At 38.7% G+C, this 18125-nt stretch overlaps 1 protein-coding gene across 1 annotated transcript; it reads left to right on the plus strand.

Annotated features, from left to right (window-relative positions):
* Positions 1-5328: 5328 nt before the first annotated feature.
* Positions 5329-6617, plus strand: LOC131210360 (uncharacterized). The gene is made up of 3 exons (XM_058203596.1): positions 5329-5353; positions 5434-5820; positions 5921-6617. The coding sequence occupies exons 2-3, from the start codon at positions 5444-5446 to the stop codon at positions 6225-6227; spliced, it is 684 nt and encodes a 227-aa protein (XP_058059579.1). The 5' UTR covers positions 5329-5353; positions 5434-5443; the 3' UTR covers positions 6228-6617.
* The last annotated feature ends 11508 nt before the right edge of the window (positions 6618-18125 follow it).

The raw sequence follows: 18125 nt of genomic DNA on the forward strand, positions 1-18125 counted from the left end.
TCAATTTGGTAAAAAAACGATAAATTTCTACGCATACTCCTAATATAAAATATAAATTTGGTTGCAGAAGATTGGGAAATATGAAAAATGTGTTTCCAAAGTGGTAGGTTATCAACTCATTCGTCAAAGCACATTTCATTGAAACTTATTACCACCTCGGTGGCTATGTTTATAAGCGGTATTGTGGTTCATAAAACCCACATATCGTTCAAGAGAAGCCAATCCACTCACTACGAGTGGCTGTTTGGTATAGATTTTGGTTGATTGGTTCTTCAGCGATATGGAAGCTGAGGACTTGGACGCCATTTGGTTTCAACAGGACGGCGCTGCGTGCCATACAGCGACACCCACAATCGATATTTATGTAATGCAAACATAACCAGCAACATATTACCAGCAACTATCGACGATCGCCAGACCCAAATTCAAGATTTGGGAATTGCCGAAATAGGCAATTCCCAAATCCAGATACAATAGAAAATGTACTCAAGAACAGGTCGACCGAATGGGCCACTGCCAAGCTTGTGTGCCAAGTGTGTTTTTCTCACAACGAAATTGAAGAATTAACCTTGAAGAATTAATAAATGATTAGAAAGAGAACGCTTGTTTGACCACCCTGTAGATTGGAAAAATATTATTAATAACGGTAGAAAATATCATTTAGAAGTCGATGTGACTAATAATGACAATGAGGAATAGTGGCGGGGGATATTGGTATGGGAAATGGGGATGTCCTCTACCTTGATAACACTTTTACGTTACGTACCTTGATAACTCTTTACATAACCTGTTTTACGTTGGTACGTTGTTTTCTCGACTGATGAGGTCATCAGTAAGAGAGAAAGCAGAATACAACAAGATAGAAGGCAGAAAGAGAAAGCTATAGCAAAATGAACTCAAATGACCGTTCGAGTTTCGAGTTCGAGTTTCATAATAGGGGGGATACTATGAAACTCGAATCGTGAACTCGAACGATCGAGTGAACACAGTAACAGAGAAAGCACAATACAGCAAGAGCGAAGGCAAAAAAAGAAAGCTATAGCAAAATGAACTCGGATGAACGTTCGAGTACTCGATTCGAGTTTCATAATAGGGGGGATAAGCGCGGGACGAGCGGAATTCGGGGCTTTTTCCCTACTGAAATAAAGTAAATTAAATAAGAAAGCGCAGAATGCGAGAAATAAAGTAAATTTTTGATCCCGCAAGGCTCGGGCCTACCATTAAATACGAAACGTCCGAGTTATTCGAAGCAAAGTCAAAAGTCCTGTTAGAAAAGAGACTTTCTAACACTCACAAATGTTCATATTGCATTTATTCGTGGCAATGGTCGTAATGAGATAAGTTCACTTAATTAATCTTCTTCTTATTATTCAGCTACAACCGCTGGGCTGTCTTGGGCTGCAACAGAGCCGGTGTTAAATTTCTGCTGCTTCCTGTAACAATGTGGTTTTAAGGACGGAGTTTTTGACCCCGCGCCAACCAACTTGTCACATCAATCATCAAACTGGATTGAATTAATTGTTGAGGGTCTCTGAAGAATCGCACTGATGTCAGATTTATCTTTTTACTTAAAATAGGCCGCAACTGCAGCGATCTTTACATTCCAGCGAAATTTCTTACCGGTGAATATTTTTTGAACACCAAATCACTACATGGTTGGTGCAGTGATCCGGTATAGAATAACTCGCTTAACTTATAACATAAGAATAATAGAATAGGACAGCGGGCGGGAATACCGCGCAGAATTGATTCAATACGGACTCCTTGAAACAAGAACCGATGCAAGAGTTGTATAAACAGGCCATCACGGAGTCGCAGCAACCACTAAATGAAGAAACAACCTATCCTACGAGCAATCCTACGAGCGAGAGATGGAATGCTTTAAGAACAGAACATCAGGAACTGTGCAAAAGTCTTGGGCACGCATCGTGGTAAGACCATATCTGATCCCACCAGGTTCTGGTGGGCTGGGCATGTCAGGAGAATGGCGGACGATGAACCAGCCAGTAAAGTCCTCTTAGGCCGACCAAAAGGACAGTCCTGTTAGGCCAACCTGTGGTGGGCCCCGTGTGAGAAGGAGCGATTGCGTCAACCGGGACGCGAGATCGGCCAGTATTCAGATGTGGTGGACGAAGGCGCTCGACCGCGAACTGTGGAGGTATCCCACGGCGTAGGCCAAGACCGTACGGTGGTTGTAGACGGATAAGAAGAAGAACTTTTTTGACGTCTTTTTTTGGATCGTTTTGTTAGAATTTCAGATGAATGATCTCTAAATAAACGAATAGAATTATGAATATTACAACATGCACATCCCAAAATACATAGACCATAACCATTCCAGCCTCTTGTTGTGTTCTGGGCCGGTTTGGGCGAGGTTCACTACTTGCACTCCACTCAAATGAGGATCGTTATGATTACGGCGATAAAGTGATGGATTCATGTTTCATCCATGCAACAATTCCAGTTTGTTACGATTAACATTGCCAAACACCGCTTAGAATCATCAACACAACAGTGTTGGTATGCAACAACAACAAGAGTATGCAAATGTGGCATTTACTTTGAACAGAGCTTTTCATAATCAAATGCTCATGCATTTGTGGGAACCACATGTGGGCCTAACCCAACCGCTCGACCCGCCCGTGTATACGACGATCGAGCGAAACAGGCAGTTCGGCAGCACAGCCGATCTGTGCGGATCGTTCTCTTCTTCCTGCGGCGACCCAGCTCACCCCCGACGACCGGTCTTAGACATACGTGTCTTTGCAATAAAAGTTAGCAATCTTCGGAAAAAGCTACAGTTTCTTTTTGAATTCTTTACAATGTCAACTAACTCACACAACACAAAGTTTATGATAATTCAAAACGATTTTGTGAATATTTTTAAACGTAAAAATCCACAAAATCGTTTTAAATTGTCCTAAAGTACAGTTGCGAGAGTTAGTTGACATTGTACAAATATGCTGGCGTTACCGCCTAATTTGGACGTCCACTGCGTCCAAGTCAACAAATCAAGGTTTTATCGTTATTTCTGATGATCAGAGTCCTTATAACACTTTTCAACTCATTGCTTCGCTTGAATGGTTTTTTTATCCATTGTTTTGAAAATAACATACTAGTACTAGGGTGTACACAAGTTTTGAAGTTCGATTCCAGAGGGCGCTGTTTTTTTTTGTTATGTTGGTACATTCTTCATATGAACGTATGTGAAGTTTCAGTCACCGATTTAGACTAAATTTTTTTTACAAGCCATTTAGTATCGACGTGTTACAATATTTTCTACAACGGAAAAAATCAAGTATAGTGCAGTGATTGAATTATTATTTCTGGAAGGTTTAAAAGCAATGGAAATTTATGAACGAATGTTGAAAGTCAATAAGGACTGCGCACCTTTAATTAGGGGGTTAAAAGGGGGATTTCTGAGTTTAAACGTGGTCGTACTAGCCTTCAAGGCGATCCATGTCAAAAAAGTCCAAAAACAGACACAACACCTGAAATCGTAGAGAAAATACAGGATATCGTATTTGAAAACCGTCGAATCACTGAAAGATATTTAGTACAAGGTCTAGCCATCTCATTGAGCAGTGTAACCAATATTTTCACTGAAGTTTTGTGTTTCAGCAAAACACAAAAAAAAAATTAAATCGCTGCACGATACTTGATTTTTTCCATTCTAATGCTTCTCTTATAGAAGGCTTGATTGTTATTGGTGAAAAACTCGAGCAATCCATTTTTACAATCCTTTCTTGATGTCAGCTTTTCATCACCTAATTATGTAATGCACCAAAAAGGTGTCTATCGCTGGGTACAATGTCGGGACTATTCGCTGCATGCATTAAAACTTCCCAACAAAGCTCCCGGAATTTTTGGCGAGTCACTAAAGACATGGGTAACATTTCGTTGTGCTGGTGGAGCACAAAACCTCTTCCGTTGGCCGATTCTGGTCGTTTTTGGTCAATTGCTAGCTTCGAACGGTGCAATAATTGACAGAAGAGATCTGAATTTAGTGTTTGGCTACACGGAATTAACTCATAATAAACGGTTCCCACCATTTACCATTAGAACCTTCCTAGCCGTTAGTTCTGGTTTGACCACTGGTTAAGGTGGTTCTTTGTGAATCTGGATTCATACAAATGGCAAATGGCTTTAAGCTATTCGATGATTGATCTTTACGTTCTGGACGATGTTTTATCGTCCGTATCGTCCGTCCGTCCGTTTTATCGCTTTATCGTATCGTTTTATGTTTTATCGACATTTTTAATGATGTGTCTGCATATGCTTTAACATAAAAATAACTAAAACGCTTCAACGAAACCAAAATTTAGCATCACTAGTTCTTAGAGTATTGGCACCACAAACGGCATGCAAAATTTCAGCGGTCTAGCTTCAATTTTCACCTTTTTGAAAGAAAAACTGTAAAATGTAGCAAATTTTCTCTTTGGTAATTGTTTGTTTGTTCATTGTTCACACTCTGTAATTTACAAACGAATAGAACAAACAATAAACAATGAAAGCATCTTTTTTAGTAAAAGTATCAGCTATAAAACAAGCCTAAACTTGAAACTGTACGATTGATACTTCACGAGATATCGATCACTAAAGTCATCTACCGAGAAAATAATGGATTACTTTTTCCCCAGCCTTATGTAATATAATTCATAGTTTTCAAAATACAATTTTGGTTGCACAAAATTGGGAAATATAAAAAACTTATTTCCAAAGTGGTAGGTCTTCAACTCAAACGGTACGATATTAGAAAAGCTCATTTCATTTAAGTTCATTTCCTCCTCAGTTGTTATGTTAAGGAGCAGAATTTTCATTTTTTGGGTACCGAAAACCCACAAAAATTAACCGGATTTTTGTGTGACTTAATAAACTATAGAACTCGCTTTTTGAGGTACTTTTCCTTGTACAGCGTTTGTTTAGATACGCATCCTGTTTAGATGCTTACGTGCCAGGAAAGAACAGCAGCCTCCTCATAGACAGATTCTCTGCACAGTACTTTTGCTGGCACCATATTTTTTTTCAATATCCCGAACCGAAACTCCAGAATTTGTTTTGAATGATCTCAACATCTTCCAGTTCAGCTGCCAGTCTTATGTTTTACTACGACGTCTGTCGTACAAAACTGTCAAAACATTTGAAATCCCACCACCAGAGGCACTGCAAAAAGCGAAACAACTTTTCCCGATTCTAACTAGGACAGTCTTTAGTATGTAATCATTTTATTACGGTTGTAATTGAAACATGTGAATCATTACAAGCGCCAAAAGTATATTTGTACTAAATCTTACATCTATTTTTAATCTCTTTTTATTTTATACAACAGCCGGATAACAGGATGAACGAAAGCGTAGGTATATTTTGTCCACCAGACAGACTAGAGCGAATGGAACTGATTAAAGACGAAGACATTCTTTTCGATTGGCACAGTCCAATTTACATGAACTTTACCCATGTAGGCATTATGCACAAGATGGAAGAAATATGTCGGGAAAAAGTTATGGGAAAGTTGGACGGTCATATATTTGGAGATATTTATGTTCACGAGTGTCCGGCAGAGTTAGATTTGGCATTGGAACCTTTAGCGCCGAATGAAGCAATCATGAAGTCACTGTGTATCAACGACGTAAAAGATATTCATGATCTTTATCCAGCGGGCGATATCGAGAGTTTGGAGCTTTTTGAAAAGCTGGTACGACAACTTCCAGGATTCGGTGTATTCAATCTGACCGACAACGAATTAGCTGCTTGGAGCTTACAGTCGTATTACGGAGGAATGTTTTCAATGCAAACCAAACCCAAGTTTCGAAGAAAAGGGTAAGTATCTGTTTGGTGAAGTATGTCAATAAATCTCTCTTCCGTATTTGGGCTTCTTTAATGTTCCATAAACTCTTACAAAAACCTTCTATAACTGCAGGTATGGAATTCAGCTGGCACAGTCTTTAACGAAGTTAGTTATTCAACGAGGTTACATACCGTTCGTAGTCATAAGACCCGAAAATGATGCTTCCCGCGGACTCTACACAAAGTTGGGCTTCCGAAAAGCATTTGAAAGTGTGCGAGGCACCTTTTTGCCATATTGTGGCGAAGCAAATCCAGCAGACGCTCAGGAACAGGACGTAGAAAAAAATGATAGATCAGAAACGTCAATGGAAAAGCATTCCAATGAAGAACACGCCAATAGTGTGAATGGAAATGCAACCGAGAAAGAAAAAAAACGTTGAATAATTTTATGTATCGAAGAAGCAGAATATACTTCACGGAGTATATTATTATAACACCAGTCCGTTACAAAAGAATATAGGGAGTTGCTGGATGGATAGGATGAAGATATGGTGAGAAATTTGGCTAAACATTTATAAATATAGCAATTGCAAATCTGCAAATCAGCAGCATCAACAGCAGCAGCATTTGTCATAGCCTGAGCCGCAAATCCTACGCAACCACAACAAATAATAACAGTTACTATCGCAGCGTGTTTTGCATAACGCATATTGCATAACGTCTCAAGCAAATGCAAACGATCTTGAAATAACTATTAAAGTGCGCACGTAAAAGATATTAAAAATAGATAGAGCTCTTATATAAATTTCTATTCAATAAACAAGTATTCTCTCCCCACACTACAATTGTACGAGATGCATTCAGCAAATAAGTTCTAACAAGTTCTTTTAAAAAGAATCGATTAATGTTATGGGTGGTCTACACGCTACGATGCGATAACGATATCTGCGTAACTGACGTCTCTGGAGACGTCATTAATGTCACTGACGCAGATCTACAAATCTGAACAAACGGGCATCAATTTGTGAACAAATTCAAACAAGTGCAAGTTTGTCGGTTGACTTGTTGATGTTTTGTTTTGGACTCTTATTTATATTTTGGACGCTTCGTCAACGTTCGCGAAAGTGTTTAACTGAATTTATAAAAATTTACGAAAGTCTGCCACGTCTTTGGCAACTAAAAAATAAAAAATATAGTGATCGCAATAAAAAGGCGGAGGCATACGATGCCATTTAAAAGCCATTTCCTCGACACTGTAACCTCTTCGCACGTTCTTTTTTCGCTTTTTAACCGAAAAGCACAATGCTAAGGCAAACCAACACAGTGTTGCTTCCATGGCTGTTTCCAACATGTCCAACCGACAAACTGGCACTTGTTTGAAATTTGTTCACAAATTGATGCTCGTTTGTTCAGATTTGTAGATCTGCGTCAGTGACATTAATGACGTCTCCAGAGACGTCAGTTACGCAGACATCGTTATCGCATCGTAGCGTCTAGACGACGCTTTAGAATGACTATATGAAGTTATTTTCAAAACTTTGCCAATTGTCCAGTACATCTCTTTGTCAAATTTCTTCACGTCAGGCTTACTCCAGGAATAATGCTTTCTTGTTGGGAGAAAACTACGTCCAAGAACGTTACATTTTTTCAGGTTTTTCTTTCCAGGAATTTGTTTTTCTTTCCAGGAGGAGTTTCAACATTCAATTTTCTTCATGTGTCATCGGCGCCAGCCACTTAAGTTCGGTTATCTAAGCCAATATTGTTTTCATGTGTGTTTTCCATTATCAGTTAAACTACAGATTCTGTCTATTTCTGTGTGCTGTTAAAGGAGAACAAATTAATTATTTGATTCAAGTAGAAAAGCAAATCATAATATAATCTCGTAGTGAACCCGTAAATTAGTTTTCTGTGCCGCTCGAAAAAGACGATTTTCGACTCTACCCATATCAAAACATCACATTACCCTAAAGTAGCACAATAAAACAAATAGACAGCCATTGTGCTCTGCCGTTACCTGATAGTGTACCACTCTTTTTAAAACAATATTAAAGGAAATTGTTTTGGAAATAATTAGTTCTGTTTATTTCCCCATGCTTTTTGTACAATCTTAAAGGGCTGCATTGGCGGTCAATTCTAGAGAGATTAAAAACTTTTTAAATGGTAATGGCGTTCGATGACGAAAATTAATTTGTGTTTCTACATGTATCAAAGCATAATATTTACCTATTTCCCCGTAGACAGCATGCTTAAAAATCTTATTGTTCCTGTACCCGTGCCTACAAGAAAACTGCGAAAAGACAATCTTAGAAAAGGTGTTGGTTGAATTGCAAATGATGGATCCAAATGGTGCGTTGCCGACGGCAGGCGACTAGAGAGCGTTCAAGGGAATCTGGAACCTAACAGTACCAATACCTGTAACTATGAACCACAGAGAAGGGAATTTGGTTGCAAACCTAATACTGGTAGCCAGTCAGTGGAAGCAGCATTTCCAGTGCCATTCTAAGTGGTTCGTTGACCAGAGTCGCTGAAAGGAAGAGGATAGTGAATGGAGGTGATGGTCAGGAGATTGGGCCCCATGCTGGTAAACGAGGAGAAGAAATCGTGCGGAGCGTACAGTCGCTTGGTGCTGGACTGTGGCAGATATCGAAGTACTATCCGTCAATCTTCTTGTTATTTTTTTCCTACATCCTTATATGGCGAATACAAGGGTGTCCTTGGGTCGTATCCTATGACGGATTAGATTTTTACTTTGCCACCGAGTTCAGAGATATTGAAAAGTTCCGAGTGGTTGACCCAGTGCGACACATACACAATAGCTGTCCAAAATCTCCAAAGCATATTATTCTACAATAGAACTGATTCAGTCGGTCGGACACGTTTGTGTCGTTCGAAAGAATGAAGTTTTGTGTTTGACTCTAGAGCTTGCTGCTCAATATTGGTCGATTTGGTTTTGGCGAACTTTCGTGTTTTTACCAAATTTTGTTTAGTTTAGTTTGAGTCTGCGTCCTACAACTCCTGCAATTCTTCATTCTCAAACCTTTAGATCAAGTACGGTCATGGTCCTTTAAGTTGAAATTACAACTTTTGACTTTTGAAATAACAACCATCTCTCATATATTTGTACTGTTGGAGCATTTTAAAACAAGTAAACGGTACGCTTCGACCGCTTTTTCTTCAAATGAAATAATAAAAGTAGCGAATCCTGTAAATGCCCTCTAGTCGGGACGAAACTCTGCATTTTGAATAAACTGAACTACCGCCATTTTTATTTTTTCCAGAGTGGCACTAATTGTGATATCCTCGTGCTTTATGACAATATACACACAGACTCCCGCAACTCTCGGGCACGACCGTTCTCGTCTATTTCTATCATTCGACTGACGCGACAAACTGGCACTTGTTTGAAATTTGTTCACAAATTGATGCTCGTTTGTTCAGATTTGTAGATCTGCGTCAGTGACATTAATGACATCTCCGAGAAACGTCAGTTACTCAGACATCGGTATCGCATCGTAGCGTCTAGACGACGCTTAACATAGCTTAGAACAGTGGTCTCAAACACGCGGCTTGCGAAGCTGTTCTGTGCGGTCCGGTCCGCAGAGTATATTATTACGTTATACCAGTCAGAATAGTCAGCAATAAATCACAAAACATACTTTTTGTCGGTTCAGCTGCCGGCACAGAAGTGACTGATACGATTTATTTCAAATCCAAACCAAATCAAAGTGCGTAAAATTTAATGAAAAACATTTTCTTTACGTGGTGCGGCCCGCTAACTAGCTGTTACTTTCATCTGCGGCTCACATGGTAATATGTGTTTGAGACCTCTGGTTGAGAAGATTAAAATCGAATCGAATAAAAAATGACATCAAATCACAGAAATGCGTAGAACCCTGCTAGCAATATCCTGATACAACCTGATAGTTTCAAGTTATTATCGTGATATTTCTTTACATAAATCACAGACTTTTTCTAGAGTTTAACTATTTGCTTTCTAGTTGGCATAGGGCTAGACATGAGCTAGACGAGGCGTATACGCTACAGTACAGTTCGCTGTGTAGCGGGTTGAACACTGGACTCACACGAGGTAACAAATTAATCCGAGCTCTCTAGCTAGAGGATGAAGGTGAAGGAGGTGAAGCTCGAGATGACTTCGAACTTTCGGCTACGTATTAATACGTCACTCCCACACTCTCCCATACTCTCAATTGTTATTGGTAGGGCTGCTGACGATGGTGCAAATATGAATTTCTTGTCTTGTTCTCATCATCTGCAGACCGAGATTCTCCGCAGCTTGCTCAATCCCCATGTAACCCTGAGATACATCGGTGAGCCTTGGACCTGTTATGTCTATGTTGTCATCAGCATATGTCTAGATCTGGCTGGACTTGTTGAAGAGAAGGCAAGCTAGGTCATCCCCTTGGTACAATCCCTTGATGGTGGAGAAGAGATTAGATAGCTGCTCATCCACAAGTCATCATTCATCATCATCATTCAAACAAGTCTGGTAAGTTTGGTCGGTATTGCGAAACTAGTCATACCCCCCTATTATGAAACTCGAATCGAGCACACGAACGGTCATTTGAGTTCATTTTGCTATAGCTTTCTCTTTTTGCCTTCTCTCTTGCTGTATTCTGCTTTCTCTGTTACTGTGTTCACTCGATCGTTCGAGTTCTCGATTCGAGTTTCATAATATGGGGGATAGTCTCGTAGAATTTTACTCTAACTAGGGGGCTACACGAAGCGTGAAAACTAGCGTAAAATTAATTTGTAATGTCAAAACGTTTACGCTTCGTGTGGCAGCAAAAATATAAAAACGAAACGTGAACGTGTTTACGTTCGTGTTTTTGGTCCAAGAAAATAGAAATAGAAGAGAAATTAATTGATTTCTGAATTTTTTTATCTGTTTTTTCCGATTTTGTTGCTATACCAGCAAATAAAAACATAAATTATTCTCTGTTTGTAAGCAAAGCGTATGAAAAAAATAATTACGCTCGGGTTTACGCCTCGCGCGAGCCGTAAACGTTTTGACAGCGCCGCAGCAGTTTGGCATTAATCGTTAATGTCAAAATCATTACGTTACGCTTGATGTAGCTCCACAGTAACTGCTAATGCTCAAACCCTGGAAATACCACAAAAATTCGAATATGCCGCCTGGAAATCATTGGCGATGAGTAAGAGCGGAATGTTAGGTTTTACAGCTCATAGTCGCTATCTATCTATATATATATATATAAATGGATGTTTGTCTGTCTGGCTGTATGTACCGCTTTTTTCAAAAACTACTGAACTAATCCGCGTGAAATTTTGCACAGCGTAGTTTTGTGACCCAGGATTGTGAATAGGAAAGTTTGATCCTCCCACACCTCCGGGAAGGGGGGGCTCCCATACAAACGTAACGTAACATAACGTCCCATACGTAACGTCTCATACGTAACGTCCCATTCCAACGTTTTCGAGCAAATCGAACCAAATTCGGTAGGCAGGAGTTTTAGTGGTGGGGAAATGTTCTGGTGAATGTTTGAAACCCCTCCGCTCTTTACAAAGGAGGACTCCCATACAAAATCTAAGTTCATTTCAGGTAAACTCGGATAGTTTTCAAGCAATTTGAGCCAAATTCAGTTGGTGCGAGTTTTGACATGTATCCTGGGAATGGGAAGCGGGAAGGGAAGCCGATCATGTACGTCACCGGGAATCGCGATTGCCTGAAAAGGATGAGTAACAAGAAATGAAAAGAGAAGCCGATCGTTCGAAATGGAGGAACAACGGGAGGCGGGAAGGGAAGCCGATCGGACATTCATATAGAAGTCCGATCTTCTAAAACGCCGGATAGTCGAGAAATGAAAACGAAATGAGGCGTGGCGAAGCTCGACGGGACCTGCTGGGAACCTGGGAAAAAAGGAAAGAAAAAACATCGTGTTGAGTGTTCTGACTATTATTATTTTTATTACTTAGGCAACAACCGCTGAGCGGTCTTAGTATGCACCAAAGACAATGTTAATCTCTGGTGCTCTCTGTAACGGCTCATTTTTACGGGCGGCGTTGTTGGTCACGCCGGTATCGGGAATCGAAACCATGGCCGGCTGCGTGACAATCGGTCAATCGCAATCGGTCCATTCTCCACTAGGTCGATGAAAGCAATATATTTTCTCCAAAATAGTCAACACGGTGAACGGTGACGCTGTTTGTTTTGTCCGGCTACACGATGCCCAAAAAATTTGTCTGGCATTTCAGATAAATGCCAAACTTTTTGCGCTTGTGTCAAAACTTTTATGTGTCGGGCGAGGCGTAAACCCGACCGCAAAACCGACCGTAAACACTGTTAGCAAACGCTTTGTTTACGTACAGAGGATAATGTAAGTTTAAATTTCGTAATGAAATCTAAAACAACAGAAAAAAAATATTCAGAAATCAATTTATTTCTCTTTTATTTCTGTTTTCTCGGACCAAAAACACGAATGTAAACACGTTTGACATTTCGTTTTTATATTTGTGCTGCCACACAAAGCGTAAACGATCTGACGTTTTTGCGGTCCAAATTACGGCTCGTGGAGCGGCCCAGTATAGAAAAAAATATCTGGTTGAAACGCCGCCCACTTTTTCTATGTATCCTACTCAGTTACTCAGTACCTCTTGGTCTAGCGTTAAATCTGAAAAGGGTTAAAAATTAAAATTAAAATTAAAATTAAAATCACAAAATCAGTGTCTACTGAGCTACTGCACTGCGATGTTACATTGCTTGAATACTGAAAGATCATGAGTGAAGTCAGTATAAATTCTCGTGAAAAAAATCGTGCACCGGTAACCGATTTTTACCGGAATCAAGCCTTTGACGATAAATCATCTGACGAAGATGATTTACAAACTAAGTTAACGTTTAGTATTGATAGACTGTTAGGATCAGAGGGTGAACCGATAACCGACAAAAGAAAGGATCGCCAAATTCGAATGCTTGAATATAGTGCTGATATTCATGGTGGTAACATGCATAATACCATTAAAACATACAACGGAAGTGAATATTGTGATCAATGCACAACGCAGTCTCTTATGTTACAATCGTCAATAGTTGTTCCTAGTAATTATTCGTCTTTTATAAGTGACAATGTGGACAATTTATTTAATGACAAAAATTATGTTGAACGAACCAGTAATTTCTATTGTGAATATTTGAATCAGGAAAGGGACTATCAGTATTCTAGGTTACCGTCAGATTCATTTGACGAGAGAAACTCAAAAATGATCCTTAAACCATTACCACTACGTTTTGGAAACGGATACTGCGGTATGTATAACAATTTCGTAATTAGTAAAATGAAACAGTATAAATAAAACGGAGCACATGTTTTCACAATACCGGAACTGACTGTGCATGGAACAGTTATGTTATGTTACCCGTTCCGTAAAAATCCGTTTTGACTATAATCCGATACGATTGTGACATTGCTAAATGACTCAAAATCCTTCGGTCGACTATGCCCATAAGATGAATGAACGTATCACGATGTTTTCCATTTAAGGTGATGCTAAAATATTGTAAAGTGTTACTCTTTTGTTTGAACAGTGAAGCAATCTGCACCATATACAACATACAATGTTTTTAGTGTACTGCATCATGGCACATGAAAGCTGTATAACACAATGATCACAAAATTCGGCTATACGTAAATGAATGAAGGAACAAACGTTAAAGCTGACACCAATCCGTTTCCTAGTTTAACAAATAATTACATAGAGTTAATCGCAGTGACCATTTTCAGACGAAAAAGCGGTCGGAGCTCTCCAAAACTATAATCTGGTTGACTAAAAACATGGCGCAGATACAAAAATTTCATGTTCATATTCATAAGAAAAACTCACAATTTATGTTGTTAATGCTTGAAGAATAAACCAGTTTACGTAAAAAAGAGTTATATAAGGCTGGCTAAAAAGTAATCCATTACTTTTAAGTGAAATTCACAACTTAATTTAAGAGATTTCCAATGGTCGGAATTTCGTCAAACATGCACCGTTTTGTTGGACAATTTGTGGCTTTTTTTAAACAGCTTCATAATGCCTATCTGACGCAAGTCTTGCTCGTTATTGGCAAAAAACTCGAATAATCCATTTTCACAATCCTTTCTTGATCTCAATTTATTAACAGTAAGGAAATTTTGTAATGCGCGAAAAAGGTGTCAATCGCTTAGTGCAAGGTCCAAACTATGCGGTGGATGCATTAAAACTTTTCTACCAAGCTCCCGGACTTTCTGGCGAGTCAGTAAAGACATGTCTCAAAGCCTCTATAACGCAAAAGGAAAAAAAATAAACTAAAGACATGTGAGACATTTTGGCCCGCCACACACCGCAAGCGGCAATTTTGACACGTTACGGAAAGGCAAATTCGCGTTGTACATTGGCGATGCTTTCGTACATCGCGCCTTCCTTAAACATATTTTTTACAAAAATTTTGTTTGCTCAGGGTTGCAATGAGTGCTTCTGCCCATTCTGGATGTTCTACCTGCAAAAAGCGATTTTTTTATTCACAATTGAAAATTGCTTGCAGCAAGATGAAATAAACCTATTGTTTACAAGAAGTCGGGTGTAATTGCAGCGTATACAACGAATTACCTATTTTATTGGCCAGCAGTGTACATATATACGAGATATAAATCGCCCTGATATGGCTGTAATTCCTGTGTATTTCATCTTGCACACGCTTGTTTTGTACTTCAACAGCACTAACTGTATTTGTAATTCTTGATTGGTTTGTTATGGGGAATTATGAACCTGGCGATTATGAAGATGATGCAATTATTAACGAGAATAATAAAGTAAGCGAAACCTAACAAGTGAACGGCACTTTGGTACTGTGCAAATACTTTTGGAACGAATACAAATTTGAAATTTTGTAATGTAAATCTCGAGAATTGATATAATTGATATGGGAATATGATATCAATTTTTACCTTATCAATATTTTATTTAAAGTATTCTTACCGTAATGTGACAGAAAAGGCAGACACTAAACTTTGGTTTTCATATTTGCAAAATATTACTAAACTCATTTTTCATTTCCCAACTCAACTCCATATTTCTTAGGTGTACTTTGTGCGCTCGTATGGATAGGTACTCAATGATTTTGTAAACACCTGCCCCATACCACACTTAAGATATTTTATTTCCAAACAATTCGAAACATCTTGTGCGTGTCGTGAAACATAATTAATTACACCTAATAAACAATCTCAAGACACCTCCAGAAAAGATAATTTCAAAATTATCGTTTGTTTTGTTTACGTAATTCGATGTTCCGCTTCGTTCTTCTTTTTTCCGAAACCTGGAAAACCTTCTCTGTTTAGCTCTTTTCTATTCTAAACATAGCATTCTTTTTCTTTTTGTAAACTATGCTACTGCAGTCATTGAATGATATGTTGGAACAAATTGATGGAGGTTGGAGCTGCTGGTTAATTTTGTTAATGTACAAATATTCAGACAACTGGTACATGATCGTACATTTACGGAATAACAACATGCTGCACCTGTTCAATTGAATGTCAATCTAAATGCTGCATTGGCCGTTACAACTCTAAAAAAGCTGTTATTTATTTCATGATGAATGTTTACTGATATGTGATATAATAGTTGTTTTAATCTTGATCCTTTTTTATGTTTTAATCTGAATGAAAAATCCGTTTATTACCAACAGTTCATTTAGGTCGTAAGGAATTGCCATAATGCGAGAAAGAAGGTGTAACCTGCATTTTACCAACGCAGGTCCATGTGTGAAAATCCTTCACCACGGATAAAGAGATTTAACTACTCATTAGACAAAAACAAAAAACACTCTTTGTGTGTTATAGTTATAAGTAAGGTAAATTTGGTTATAGTAATTTCTCCCAATGACGAAAAACTATGCTTTTTATTTGTACCATTTCGTATTTTGTATTTTGTATTTGTCGTTTTGTATTTTCGATTCAATCGATATCGATATTGTCTGGTTGGCCATAGGCCCAATAGTTTGGTTATGTTAAGATGATTGAGCAGAAGATTGTGACGATGACTATTTTCTTCCTTTATTTCTTAACTGTACTGCACTTTATTGTACATTCACCTTCGCAAGCACCCGTGCATGGTGATGGCTGTAAGTATAATCTCTATGTGAAAAAATTACGATCCGTTAAATGACAGTACGTGTAAAGGTTGTTACTGTCCAAAATAGGTGACGCAGTCACACATTTTATTACAAAATCAAATAATGTTTCTTTTGAAAGCTCATTTTGTACAGAATATGTAAAAAATATCATTCAACCCTCCGTCTTAAGGAGTGCTCAATGCCGGACCTTTTGTTTTACTCCTTTCATTAAATTTTGCACCGGTCTCTTGGTCGCTTTCTTCACTGCAGAACGCCAGTTTGCTTTGAATTCCATCTCGCTGAGAAGTGTCTTACGAGCCTTCTTGAGGTTCCTCTTAACGATGGCCAATATTTTTCGATAGGACGGAGCTCTGGCGTGTTGGGGGAACTCATGTCTTTGGGCATCACTTGGACGTTGTTTGCGGCATAGCACTCCATGGTTTTTTCCCATAATGAGAAGATGCTAAATGCGGCCAAAACAGTAAGGAACTTTTGTGCTTTTTTAGGAAAGGACAGACGTTTATTTGGGCACTCTCGGGCATAATTTTCCTGGTTGATGGTAGCGAGAGATGTAAATGCCACTTTTTAAACCACAGGAACAGATAGCCTGCCATACGAGATAGTTCTTTGCGAGTATTGACAGCTTTATATTCCTGCAAATCTCTGCCACCTTTCCTCTTCCAGTTGCCGTATAGTACTTCTGTCCAAGAAGCTGTTTGTCTGCCTTGACGTAGGATTTATCATCCTGCACTACTCAGAAAATTTCGTGAACATCTCTGTGTGCAGTTTCCGCGATCGCGATCTGGCCGACATGTTTTGTTAGTCGTCACGATTTGGAGTCACTCCTTTCTTGTAGGTCGAAAGACCAGCTCGTTTCTTAGGTGTTGAGGTGTTAGGTGAAGACGTTAGTTCCAGCTTGTTTGCGACATCTCAGACGGACGGAGATTTTGGGGTTCCGCTTGAAACAACCCATTTCGCCATTTTTTTTCCTTCCAACTTCCACCTGATTCAGTCTTTCTGACTGTCGTCAAACGTTCCTCCAATACTTTTAACACATTAGTGACCATTGATTTGGTCACATTCAACAATTTCACCAACTTGGCATGCAAGTAGTTTGGATTTTCGCGCCAGCGGAGCAACATTTTAAGATGATGCTTCTCTTGTTTCGGGGTCATTTCCACAAATAAAGGGCAAATATCAAAATCAAACAATATGTATGACTACAAATACACATCTTTGATATGAAAGGTTTACAGAGTTTTTTGATGCACTATGAAGAATAATGCGCAAAGTTTAAGTTGAAGAATTTTTGACAGTAACACCTTTTATATCGATAATGTTCATCAACACATTTCCTAAAAAGAATTACTCTTCATAAATGTCATAACGTTGATTCAATTATTGTACTTCCAGCGCTTTATAATACAATTTATTTCTAAAAATAAATGCTTGGTTTTTTTCTAACGTGAATGAAAGCAATTTACATTCTTTGATAGTCACAGTGTATCTATTTGGACTATGCACTTCCCTTTTACATGATTACATGATAATTATGATGACGACGATGGTGCTAAAAGTGATGTTGTGTGTGTGTGCTTTTCGAACACAATTTTTTTCGACAAACAAATATTTTCGACCAAAAATTAGCAAAGCAGTTCTTGGCACTGCGCTATCGTTTTAATAAAACTGGTACCATAGCAACGCAATGTGTACGACAAAATCATGAGTCAAAGAGAAGGATTCTTCTTCTTAGATGCACCTGCCGGCACGAGTAAAGCTATTGTCATTTCACTTATATTGACAATATAAGTGCCATAACAACATAACAAAACAACAGCCATACTGGGGCGCTAGACGAAGCGCAAATCTGACCGTAAAAACCTCAAATGGTTTACGCTTCGTGTGGCAGGTTTCAAATATAAAACCGAAATGTCGAACGTGTTTAAATTCGTGTTTGTGGTCCGAGAAACAGAAATCGAAGAGAAATAAATTTATTTCTGAATATTTTTTCTGTCTTTTTAGATTCTGTTGCTATATCAGCAAATAAGAACTTACATTATTATCTGTTTGTAAACAAAGCGTTTTTGCTAACGGTTTTACGTGTCCGCTGAGGCATAAACGTTTTGGCTAAAGAGCAAACAGTTTGGCATTTATCTGAAACTAGTAGACCCGGCGAACTTTGTTCCGCTCCAAAGGCAATGGCCCCCGGTGATAGAGCAGTCGGTAA

This window comes from Anopheles bellator, chromosome 2 (genome assembly GCF_943735745.2).
Source record: "Anopheles bellator chromosome 2, idAnoBellAS_SP24_06.2, whole genome shotgun sequence".
NCBI lineage: Eukaryota > Metazoa > Arthropoda > Insecta > Diptera > Culicidae > Anopheles > Anopheles bellator.